The sequence below is a fragment of the Pimephales promelas genome, chromosome 12 (genome assembly GCF_988280905.1).
Source record: "Pimephales promelas chromosome 12, fPimPro1.hap1.1, whole genome shotgun sequence".
Lineage (NCBI taxonomy): Eukaryota > Metazoa > Chordata > Actinopteri > Cypriniformes > Leuciscidae > Pimephales > Pimephales promelas.
The window spans coordinates 32,690,201-32,703,704 of record NC_142780.1 but is presented as its reverse complement, the minus strand read 5'-3'; the positions used below and the strand labels follow the sequence as shown (position 1 = coordinate 32,703,704).

The 13,504-nt window shown below is 35.8% G+C and overlaps 1 protein-coding gene and 1 pseudogene across 4 annotated transcripts in view; both read right to left on the bottom strand.

Annotated features, from left to right (window-relative positions):
* cdk14 (cyclin dependent kinase 14) overlaps positions 1-13,504 on the bottom strand; it is a 154,549-nt gene that overhangs the window by 100,318 nt on the left and 40,727 nt on the right. For all 4 annotated transcript variants that reach the window (XM_039661004.2, XM_039661006.2, XM_039661008.2 and 1 more), the window contains 2 exons: positions 3,081-3,326; positions 260-354 (listed from right to left, as the gene is read on the bottom strand). In XM_039661004.2, the coding sequence (XP_039516938.1) occupies positions 260-354; positions 3,081-3,326 (341 nt within the window). The remainder of the gene's footprint in view (positions 1-259; positions 355-3,080; positions 3,327-13,504) is intronic.
* The window catches only part of LOC148977062 (uncharacterized), a 10,320-nt pseudogene continuing 3,612 nt past the window's right edge, over positions 6,797-13,504 (bottom strand).

Sequence of the window (13,504 nt, the reverse complement as noted above, 5' to 3'; positions counted from 1 at the left end):
CGCTGGCTGAAATTTTATTTTCCAGATTTTAATTTATAAAAGTAATCATCAAGGAAAAACAAGCGTTACACGCTCTCTGTCTGAAAGGATTTCATACAACATGTGCCATTTCATGCTCTGGAAGAGAAGCTCTCTCCGGCTCTCGGATTTTATTACAGCAAGATGAAAAATTATTTCATTCTTTATCTGCTGCCTTCTTTGCTACAGTTTTATTACTAAACAGTGTGTCTGTATGGAAATGAAGTGCATGAGAACTCACTTGCTCTTCCCTTTGTATACGGTTGCGTAGGATCCCTCTCCGAGCTTTTCCAGCTTCTCGTAGGAATCTGCCTTTCCGAACTTTGGGCTTGTGGGCTGTAATAGAGACAGACGCAGTTAAAGTCGGCACGAATCAGTTGCGATCATCCCTATTGTGACACGTATCCAAGTTAAAAGGCATCTCGAACAAGAAAAAATGTAGGGCGGGACTTGATTTTATCCATTGGGAATTGATTGGATGGTTGTGGTTTGCTATTGGTGGATCGTCATGTGATTGACAGGTTGCCCCGCCCTCAGTAAATGTCACAGTTTTTCTTTTATTTTGATAAAAGATTAAGAGGGTACGTGCAATTATCCTGTAATATTCGACTAAAAACTCTCTATTCTGATTTCATGGTGACTTTAATAGAGGATATTCTGTGATATTTTATCAGACCAGACCGCAGCAGATGTGAGCTCAGCCAGCGTATGGTCAGGTATTCTGGGTCAGATCCAGGATTTATTCAGCAGGGATTTCCGGAAAGACACGTCTGTCCCCGTATTAATGACCCAGTGCTGTTTCAACTGGACGTGATTAATAGTTTCCTGTTAAACAGGAAATGTGGTCTGCAGGATTTTACTGTGACTGAAAGAACACAGGTGAACTGTGCTTACATTTTCTAGAGTGAAGCTCAAAGTAAAAACTCCACAAATTATTAGTGTGTGAAATCTGCAAACATATCATGATTCATCAATAACTTTCTTACTAAAATGTATTCTAAATTTACCCACAAAAACCTAAACTTCATGTATGCAAAAATCACATACTCTGGGTGGTCTGGTCTTATAAGATAAAATGTTATACTTGAACATCTTAAATGTATACAACAGTCAAAAGTTTGGGATAAGTAATGTTAATGTTTTTAAAATAAGTCTCTTATGCTCAACAAGGCTGCATTTATTTGATCAAAAATGCAATATAAACTGAAATTAATTAAGTCTTCAGTGTCACATAATCCTTCAGAAATCATTCTAATATGCTGATTTGCTGCATTTCTCATTATTATCAATGCTGAAAACAGTTGTACTGCTTCATGTTTTTGTGCAAAAGTGTATAAAAATACACAAATTAGATACGCACAGTTTTACATGCATAGTTTATATACTGTACAGACAAACCTTGTGTGGTCAAAGACTATTGTGTCTAAAACATGTGACTTGGACACATTTGTAAGATTCATTTTATGATGCATCTAAAGAACGTTGACATTTCAACCCCCCCACCAAAAAAAAAAGGCCATAATTAAAAGTTTTTAGAATAAATATGCTACTATGAATGCAGATCTTCCAAGCAAAAACAGTAATATTTTACTTGCGTTAAAGAGAAAAAATGTCTTTTCCAAACCAATCCAGTAATATTTTACTTTCATTAAAGCAAATATAACTAAAAAAAAAACATCTCTTTTCCAAACCAATACAGTACTATTGTACTTGCATTAACGAGAAAGTCCTGAAGAGCAAATGCACACGGCACTAATTCTCCTGAAATGCAGCGTTTCTTCAGTAATCAGGTTTGCAGCTTGACACCGATCTGCAGCAGCGAGTCACTTATTGCGATTGGTGTGAAAGATTACCGGACTGTTCCCGGATAACCGCTTGCTCAGATGCGGCTGTAACCGCAAACCCTGCAGCCTTTTATCAACACCAGACACCAGCTGTCTCTTAGAGACCAGCGGCCACCATACGGCCACGCTTTCAGTGAACACATCCGCTCTCCAATCCATCAGCTTCGCTTTACAGCGCTGGTATTACCTAGCGGGTCTTTATGATTGTGATTAAGGTGTTGGGAGTGCAGGGACCCCGTGGAGAACAGGTTTTAGTGGATTTTCTAAATAAGAAGGGCTGTGGCAGAATAATGAGAAGGGTGTTATGGGAAAGAGGTCACACACACTCTCTTCACTCCTGTCAGGCTTACGCTCATCCATTTTTCATTGGTGTGAATCAGCAAGCAAATGTGCTCGCTAGCTGCATTCTTCAAACCCTCCAACCTTTAGTTTTTCCTCTCGCTTAGTGAATTATATACTATAAAAATCAACTCATCTTTTCTAAATTAAATTGCAATAAATATAATAATTATACAAAATGCTGTATCTCAGGGTGAGTTAATGAAAATAGTGCAAAATAAAATCATAATGCGATATTAAAATATTTTTTAAATAAAAAAAATGAATTAATAAAATAAGTAATTGTAAAATAAACAAATCGAAATAAAACCCTTACTAAATATAAATAAAATCATAATGTAAAAAAAATAATAATAATAATAATAATAAAAATAAATAAAACACCAAAAAGAAATGAAATCATTAGAAATTAACATTAAAATAAATAATTTAAAAATCTAAGTAAAACCCTCACTAAAAAAGCAAAAATGTACCATGAAATTTAAATAATTTTAAAAGAAAAAAAATCTAAATAAAACACTTAAATCAATTCAAATCAATTAAAAATGTAAATATAAATAAATAAATAATGAAATATTGTATTTGCATGGCTGCAAGTCATGTGACCACTGACTGCCTATTTTTTTAAATATTAACTTTAACTATCTGGAAGACTTCAAGCAGACATTTTTAGCTCAAATGGGCTTGGCTGGAAATAAAAATTGGTAATCCCTGTTGAATGTGATAAAAAATATCTACAATCAAAACACATTTCAAACCTCACATAAAGGTTTAGAAATGAGACTTATCAAGGACAATCATGATCTGTTAGCAATGTCAAATTAGGCATGAATTTGCTCATCCATCCTAAACTTTAATAAGCACAAATCAGACACTCACAGAACTAGGACTGGAGTGACGGCGTAGTTTTGGAGACTCTTTCCCAGAGGAGGAGCTTTTGGAGGTGATGCAGGCATTGTTCTCCGAGTGGACCCGCTTCACCTGACTCGCCGGCTTCTCGAAGGCATCGAAGCCGCTCTGCGTCCGCTGCACTCGAACCTTCTTGTCTTCAGGAATGGTGTCCAGGGGTTTGATGACTGAGTCGGATCCCTGGCAGCTGCGAGTGGACATCTTGGTGACACATATCTGAGAAGAAGCGGAGAAGAACGTCTTAGACATCAGTGCTGCCTAAAACGCATCATTTTTCTGGAGAAATATGCTAAAAACAGGATACATTTACTTGAAAAGCAAAACTGTGCAAGAAAAGATAGCTATTGTCGCATAAAAGAGAGAATCGATTCGGAACTGCCTGAAACGGGTCGTCAGCAATTCCATCCCACTTCCTGTTACACACCTACGAAACTTTAGCCTCGTTTACACTGCATGGTTCAAGTGACCCAAATCCGATTTTTTGTGCCACATACAGATCTTTTTTCCTCTCATGTGGCACAGATCGGATATGACCGGTGAACGTGTAAGCAGGAAAAAAAACGCATGGATTCCGATTTTCTCAGATCGGATTCAGGCCTCATTCATATGTGGTAATAAATCGGATATGAATCGGATACGTGCATTTGCGTGTGCCATGTAAGCAGACAAATCGGATATTCCCCGGTAATGCGAGTCGTACGTCATTAAAAAGTGCGCGATGGAAGAAAGGATGCACACAGTGGAGCAATGCGGAGGTTTCATGTCTTTTGAGTGTTTGGGGTGAAGAGTGCAGGCAAAAATGCAGGGTGGTTATAGAAATAAATCCGTTTTTGAAGACATTTCACGAGATATGAGGCATCGTTTTAAGTGCTCGCCGCTAGAGCCTCTCCTCTTTTTTTCTCCGCCGTACGAGACCAATGTTTTAATGACTTATTGAAATATTGTGGAAAGAAAACACTGGATAATTTTATTCACGTCTGCAGCCATTGAAGTTCGTGCTGTTTTGCTTAATTTCCCGGGTCAGAACGTCTGCATTTGGTAGTTTCAGCAGTGTATAGTGTAAATGCAAAAATCGGATAAGGGTCACTTTTAAAAGATGATGTAAGCAGGTCGTCAAAAAAATTGGATATAGTCAGAAAATCGGATTTGGGCATCAAGACCTGCAGTGTAAATGCAGCCTATGTAACAAATGTGCATGATGCCAGTCTATGGTCTTTATTGGCTGCCTGTGAACGTATTCATTGAGTTGTAGCAGAGACTTGGAAGAGTTTGGTTCGTGTTGTCAACAAGAAGTAGCTGTTTTCAGCCCTGCAATTCCACTTTGCATGCACTTCTACAGGATGAAGACGTGCGCTGGATTTGTGCCGGAGCTGAAATTCAGATATGATAAAAGCGTTTTGTTTACGGTAGACCAATCACAACCGATTGAGTCATCTGACCAATCAGAGCGGAGTAAACCAATCACAACAGACTGAGCCATCTGACCAATCAGAGCAGAGTACACCAATCACAACAGACTGAGCCATCTGACCAATCAGAGGAGGGTAAACCAATCACAACAGACTGAGCCATCTGACCAATCAGAACGGAGTAAACCAATCACAACAGACTGAGCCATCTGACCAATCAAAGCAGAGTAGACCAATCACAACAGACTGAGCCATCTGACCAATCAGAGCAGAGTAGACCAATCACAACAGACTGAGCCATCTGACCAATCAAAGCAGAGTAGACCCATCACAACAGACTGAGCCATCTGACCAATCAGAACGGAGTAGACCAATCACAACAGACTGGGCCATCTGACCAATCAGAGCAGAGTAGACCAATCACAACCACTGGTGAATAGTGGGAAAACATTCATCGATATCAATCACAATACTTCTCCAGTCCATTGATTACAGTGAGAATTGCAAGCATTTTTTGCATTACAAGTTTTCTGAAATGTTATGTTTATTTATGCAAATGATGCATTAAAAATATGCAAATATATTGCATTTATTTCCAGAACAGAAATTAATAAACATTGTTTGATTTTGTTCAACATCTTGAGAGTTAAAGGTTTTTACAGAGGAAATTTTGATCTCTCTTTTCATCACAAAGCTTTGAACAATCAGAAAATACTGTCAACAGCCAGAAAACAAATACATTTTCATCATGTTTTTAGGAATACAATTTTTATGTAAATCAGGTGAATGATGTATGAACAAACCTACAGAATTTGGATATGAATAACTGCACACTTTAGAGTCTGTAAAGCTCCTGAAGTGGAGATTTCTGACTCAGTGCAGGAGAAATAACTCACAGCCTTTAAAGACAGGCTACGTATCGTCTTTGAAATCTACAGATGCAAAGTGCAATTAAATAAACACTATAATATGTATTTCAGATGTTTTCTTTCCACTAGTCTGAAGCAAAACAGACCAAACCTTAAAATTGACCAGTGCATGGAAAAAAACACATTTTTTTACCTGTAGTGTTTTGCCTTAAATGAAAAAACATGATAAAAATACTTCAAATAAGAACAAGAAAATATCATGCCGGTAAAGGGTTTCGGCAAAACTGAATGTCCATGTTCATACAAATCTACAAGGCAGTCTCCTGTGGCTTTTCTTCAAAGTTGTTTAGTGTGGTGCGCATTCCCTGCAAGGGTCAGACTTTCATCTCTACCTCTGTGAGTTCAGACATCGATCCAGCGCTCTCAGCTACTGTATTACAGTCTCCATCACACACACACACACACACACGAGCATTAATCTAAACAGTGCGTACCTACCGGCCACTCCATCGCCGCTCGGACTGTCAGCTGCACAAAAGGCCCAGATGAGCATGTCATGTAAGCGCGGCCCCTCAGATTAAAAATTTACCGGCCTTTCAGAGGCAAAACATCCCAGGGAACCGCCTCTAATGACCTAAATATTCAGTGTCCGGGCTGAGTCACTGGTTCGCTTACATGGGCCGGGTTTCACCAAACCGCCTTCAGCGTCTCTGGTTGGTTCGAGAGGCAGAATATGTAAAACATCAATTAATCGATGTTCCTTTATTACACAACACAACACCAACATTAGCCGCAGCGAAGTAAATGTGAGTTGTGTTGTTAGGGACAGATTTCTGTTATCTAGGCATATCATATGCCTTATGAAGGTCGTGAGAATGAAACGTTGCTAATAAAATGTTGATACTCATTTGGAAGTATTGATAGCACACACCTGTCGCCAGCAGGTGTGCGATGGTGATGGCTGATTGATAGTGTTATAGGCACAAATAAACCAAACCAAACCTTAAAACCTTAAAATGAATCAAGATGTTTTAGACAGACAGACAGACAGACAGACAGATAGATAGATGATAGATAGATAGATAGATAGATAGATAGATAGATAGATAGATAGATAGATAGATAGATAGATAGATAGATAGATAGATAGATAGATAACAGACTTACAGACAGACAGACAGACAGACAGACAGATAGATAGATAGATAGATAGATAGATAGATAGATAGATAGATAGATAGATAGATAGATAGATAGATAGATAGATAGATAGATAGATAGATAGATAGATAGATAGATAGATAGATAGATAGATAGATAGATAGATAACAGACTAACAGACAGACTTACCGACCGACCAAGATCGGTCGGTCAGACAGACAGACAGATAGATAGATAGATAACAGACTTACAGACAGACAGACAGACAGACAGACAGACAGATAGATAGATAGATAGATAGATAGATAGATAGATAGATAGATAGATAGATAGATAGATAGATAGATAGATAGATAGATAGATAGATAGATAGATAACAGACTTACAGACAGACAGACAGACAGACAGACAGACAGACAGACAGACAGACAGACAGATAGATAGATAGATAGATAGATAGATAGATAGATAGATAGATAGATAGATAGATAACAGACTTACAGACAGACAGACAGACAGACAGACAGACAGACAGACAGACAGACAGACAGATAGATAGATAGATAGATAGATAGATAGATAGATAGATAGATAGATAGATAGATAGATAGATAGATAGATAGATAGATAGATAGATAGATAGATAGATAGATAACAGACTTACAGACAGACAGACAGACAGACAGACAGACAGACAGACAGACAGACAGACAGACAGATAGATAGATAGATAGATAGATAGATAGATAGATAGATAGATAGATAGATAGATAGATAGATAGATAGATAACAGACTTACAGACAGACAGACAGACAGACAGATAGATAGATAGATAGATAGATAGATAGATAGATAGATAGATAGATAGATAGATAGATAGATAGATAGATAGATAGATAGATAGATAACAGACTTACAGACAGACAGACAGACAGACAGACAGACAGACAGATAGATAGATAGATAGATAGATAGATAGATAGATAGATAGATAGATAGATAGATAGATAGATAGATAGATAGATAGATAACAGACTTACAGACAGACAGACAGACAGATAGATAGATAGATAGATAGATAGATAGATAGATAGATAGATAGATAGATAGATAGATAGATAGATAGATAGATAGATAGATAGATAACAGACTTACAGACAGACAGACAGACAGACAGACAGACAGACAGACAGACAGATAGATAGATAGATAGATAGATAGATAGATAGATAGATAGATAGATAGATAGATAGATAGATAGATAGATAGATAGATAGATAGATAGATAGATAGATAGATAACAGACTTACAGACAGACAGACAGACAGACAGACAGACAGATAGATAGATAGATAGATAGATAGATAGATAGATAGATAGATAGATAGATAGATAGATAGATAGATAGATAGATAGATAGATAGATAGATAGATAGATAGATAGATAGATAGATAGATAGATAGATAGATAGATAGATAGATAGATAACAGACTTACAGACAGACAGACAGATAGATAGATAGATAGATAGATAGATAGATAGATAGATAGATAGATAGATAGATAGATAGATAGATAGATAGATAACAGACTTACAGACAGACAGACAGACAGACAGACAGACAGACAGACAGACAGATAGATAGATAGATAGATAGATAGATAGATAGATAGATAGATAGATAGATAGATAGATAGATAGATAGATAGATAGATAGATAGATAGATAGATAGATAGATAGATAACAGACTTACAGACAGACTTACCGACCGACCAAGATCGGTCAGACAGACAGACAGACAGACAGACAGACAGACAGATAGATAGATAGATAACAGACTTACAGACAAACAGACAGACAGACAGATAGATAAATAGATAGATAGACATAGACAGACAGACAGAGTATTCAGTATGTTTAAATGTATCGTTATAAACGAAACAATATTGTAATACAGAGTTTGAAGTATTTATGTGTAAAAGTAAAGCTGACTCCTCTTCAGATTGAAGCTGTTTAACTGTTAAACCGAAACTGAAATGCCATGCAGTCGGTCGAGCTAAATGGCATTTTTCTCTTCCTGACAGGCCAGCATTTGAAACATGAACATGTAAGTGACCTTTTTAAAAGTGAGCCGACACAGGGGCTTCAGTGGTGTGAGACGGACCTGAACCCCCAGTCGTCTGCATCTCTGTATTCTGCTCCACACAGACTCCGCTGTCAATCACGAAGAAGATGTAAACGTTCAGCGAGCAGCTGCCGCGCGCGGCTTATTGTTCTAGACGTGCTCAAGCAACAATGAGCTCTAATTGAGTCTCAATCACTGCCGGTTGTTTGTGCGCTTACAAACACACGTCAAGATCTTAACATCATGACACTTGTCATGTAAAACTGCAGCTGTTTTCTCATATCAGGTATAATTCCCAGCGCAGCGTTCATAAAAACAGAACTGTATGACGAGGAGGGGTTCAGCTATTTAAGAAACAACTTTCTGTTTACTCAAAGGTGTTTGACATAAACTGGACATTTATTTAGTATCATTCCAGATGAAGTGGATAACAGACATTTAAAGAGATTCTACAAGACCAAATAATAACTGAATTTACAGAAATAAAAATTCATAATATGAGTCTTCCGTGAGTATCAGCGACTGTTTGTATCTTTTGTGATGGTGTAAGTCAGTGGCCCTTTCCCACTATTCCTGACAAATAAATACATTAGAAAATTAAACAAATAAATCAGAAAATAAATCCAATTTTTAAAAATACAAAATTATTTTGAAAAATTACATTTAATGTGAAAAAAAATAAAAATAGACCAACAAACAAATAAGTTGATAAATAAATAAATAATTAAATCAAAATTAAATACACAAATAAAAAGGAATTAATAAATAAAAAATTAATAAATAAATCAGAAAATAAATAAATTAGAAAAATAAATAAAATAAAACATAAATAAACAATAAATAAAAATAATAACAATAAAGAAGCAAATAGATAAAAAAAATGTTAATAAATAAACAAATAAAACAATAAAAAATTAAAATAAATACATCAAAATTATATAGGCCTACATATTTATACAAATTAGAAAAAAATAATTAATGAAGCAATTGGAAAATAAATATGAAAAATAAAAAAATAAAACGGTTTAAATAATTAAATAAAAAAATAAAAATAAATAATATCACAAACAAATCAAATAAATACATGAATCACCTGCTTAACAATAACACCCACCGACTTACACTGAAGGAGGGACACAAGCCAGATCTACAGAGACACAGGGTGCAGGACTTTTGTGAAGGCATTCACCTAGTAACACCTTAGCAACCACCTATAGCATCACAGAAGCAAGTTCACATAAGCAACCACCTTTCTTTACAAAATGTACCAAATCTAGTAGCCAACAGGTCCAGGACTGTGTAACTAAGGCATGGCGGCAGCAATTAATCAGTAAACTAACCCAGACATAACATTTACCTTCCGATGTACAATCAACACGGACTGATTTACTGCAGCATCTTCAGCACGCGTGTGGGATCTCAGAGCACTTAATGGAAACCGCAAACTGGATATCAATGCTCAGTGGTTATTTGTTACGCTGCCAAAAACACATAGACACTGTGTTGTTTTTCACTGTTAGCTCCACATCGAACACATAAAGCTCCTGTAACTAAAGCGGCAGACACTAATGTGCTTGGAGTTTGTGTTTAATAGTCTAAGTAGCGCTCCGACATTATATCTGACTCGACTATCTCTCCATCAAAGCTTCATCTGGAAGACGGCAGCATTCTGCCGTCACAAACGCATCAGGAGCGCTTCGACACAAACCTTCTCGCACGAGGACTGGCTTTCATGTGCCAGACGCCACATTATTATTTTACTTCTTAAAGCGTGGGATGCGCTCAGATTCACGGGACACAGCATTCATGATTCAGAAAGAGGACACGAGCACGTCTGATGCTCTCAGCCATGTATGGCACAGAAGAACCGTAAAGAAAGATGCACAAACACGTTAATAGGGTTAAACAGGATAAAACAAGATAAAATTAAAATTACATAAATAAATAAGATTAAATAACTCGGATAAAATAAGATTAAATAAAAAGTATAAATAAGATTAAATAAATAAAAAAAGATTAAATAATACAATAAATAGAATTAAATAAGATTACATGTATAAAAAATAAATACAATAAAATAAATACGATTAAGATAAAATAAAAAAGAACAAATAACATTACATAAATAAATAAGAACAAATAAATAGGATTAAATAGATACAATAAGAATAAATAAGATTGCATAAATAAATAGGATTAACTATAAGATTAAATAAATAAATAATAAAATTAATAAAGAAATTAATAAGATCAAATAAGACCAAACAAACAAATAAATGAGATATTTATTTTATGGTATATTTAGGGCTGGACAACGAAATCGCGATTAATCGCATCCAAAATAAAAGTTTGTTTTTGTGTGTGTGTGTGTATAATTATTTTGTATATAAAAATTCACACACATGCATGTATATATTTAAGAAAAATGTGTTATGAACATATAAAATATTTTATATTTAATATAAATTATGTATAAATATACAGTATACATGCAAATATTTCTTAAATATATACATGCATGTGTGTGTATTTTTATATACAAAATAATTATACACACATATATTATGTAAACACAAACTTTTAATTTGGACACGATTAATCGTTGCCTAGCTAGTTATTTATTGTTATAAATAAATAAATCTGAACTCCTTTGATATTAGGGCCCCCTCGGATCATTTATGCGCCACATGCTTCTTGTTTCGACAGAACATATAACTGGTCTGATCTGTAAATCATTTACAGAGCTGGAACGAATGGAGTTGTATGATTTAAATGAACACGCCGAGCTGTAATGTAATGTATCGGCGAGTGTGTGCGGTTTGTCATGGCAGAGGTAGCCGATGGCGTTATTCAGGGCGGCTGTCAGGAACGGTACTGCAAAATAGATGACATTGACTCCTGCAAAAGGGCTAAAACCTCCAAAGCTGAGAAACAATCCTTCATATTTAAGAATCCATTGGGAAAACAGAGTAAAGAGTACAGAGGAAATCCAAACCAAACAAGCCATGTAGATAGGAAGTCTGATAATGTTCTAGTTCGCTAGTATATAAGTTTAGGCCGGGTGATGTAAAATCATTATATCTCTGTGTTTTTAAGCTTTTTGACAATATTCAGCGAGAAAAAAAAGAATCCAAAGCCTTTGCAGTTCATAATCTCAGAATCAGTGAATATCTCAGAGGAAAAGACTGAGTTGGTATCTGTAACTATATGGTCACTCATACTAGTTATGCAGTTTGCTTACTGTGCAGTGTGCACAATACCTACAACAACGGATTTCAACATGTCCTTGTTGACTCATTATTAAGTAGATTGACAAGATATTCTTTACAGAAAAAGAAACATTATCTGATCATTACTGAACACAAAATGACTTACTGAACGGACCGCAGCCTTACTGTCGATCTCAAATCAAATTTACTGTCTACTCTGATGAAAGTTTGCTCAGTTAGTGATCTGAATGAAAACTATAATCTCGGCTATGATGAGTAAAAATGAACAGAAGGATGAAACACCCGTGTTCTCCTCAGCTGTCACACACCATCACATATATCATGCATGAACAGACAACAGATAGAGACGCAAGAGAGCTGCATTTTACAACATACAGTCGGAAGCGGGAGAAAAGACTTAAAGGGATACTTCACTTCTGGAAAGATGAATGTGTATTTAAAATGGGTCATTTATGTAGAAGAAATGAGAAATTACTTTTGAATTTGGAGCTTTCTAGACTGAGAAAAGCCAGAAAATGTATTTTTGGCTTATGTGGATGAAAGACAACAACTCCCAGAATGCACTTGCTTCGCTGCCCTTGGAGGCCACGCCTACTGGTAACAGAGCACAGAAGTTAAACAACAAGTCTAGGTTACTAGCGAGTCTCCGTGATGAGTCTGCCAAAAAATGTGCTTAACGGGAATGCTACACTTACATTTTTTATATAAATTGGATGGAATAGGACAGAAAAAAGAAGGCAAAAGGTTGCTTGGTGTTAATGACAAAATTGGCAGAGTTCCTCGCTGTTGCTGGCCGTGTAATGGATGTTAGGATCAGGACTCACTCCAGCATTAATCCCACCAGGACGTGTTTCTCAACAACGCAGCCTTCCGATCAAACTCATCTCAACACACTCACGCAGATCATGTGTCTTCCCTGAACATGATTATTTTGATTTCGCTCCATCTGTATTTACTGAGGATGAATTTACACTATTATTTAGAGGCTGATTATGAAATGTTATGGTCTCCCTCTATATTTAATGGGCTGAGATATTGTTCATCTTAATTTCTGTGGATTACAAATACCATACATGTGCATGTTTTTCTAGCCCACAACACTATAATAATCTTTCTCTGCATTGCTCTAAACAATTATGTCCAATTCTGATTGAAATTTGCATAGAAAGATAGAACAATAGAATGACAGATAGAATGATGGAATGACAGAAAAAATGATAGACAGACAGAATGACAGAATTCTGACTTCGAATTTCAATTCTGCATTGAACGAAAGTACAATAGAAAAACAGATAGAAAGTTACTGTAGATAGAATGACAGATTTGTAGAATGATAGACAGAACAATAGAATTACAGAACAATGGACAGATTAATAGAACGATAGATAGATAGAAAGAACGATAGAATGATAGGAAGACAGATAGATAGATAGATAGATAGATAGATAGATAGATAGATAGATAGATAGATAGATAGATAGATAGATAGATAGATAGATAGATAGATAGATAGATAGATAGATAGATAGATAGATAGATAGATAGATAGACAGACAGACAGACAGATATATAGATAGATAGATAGATAGATAGATAG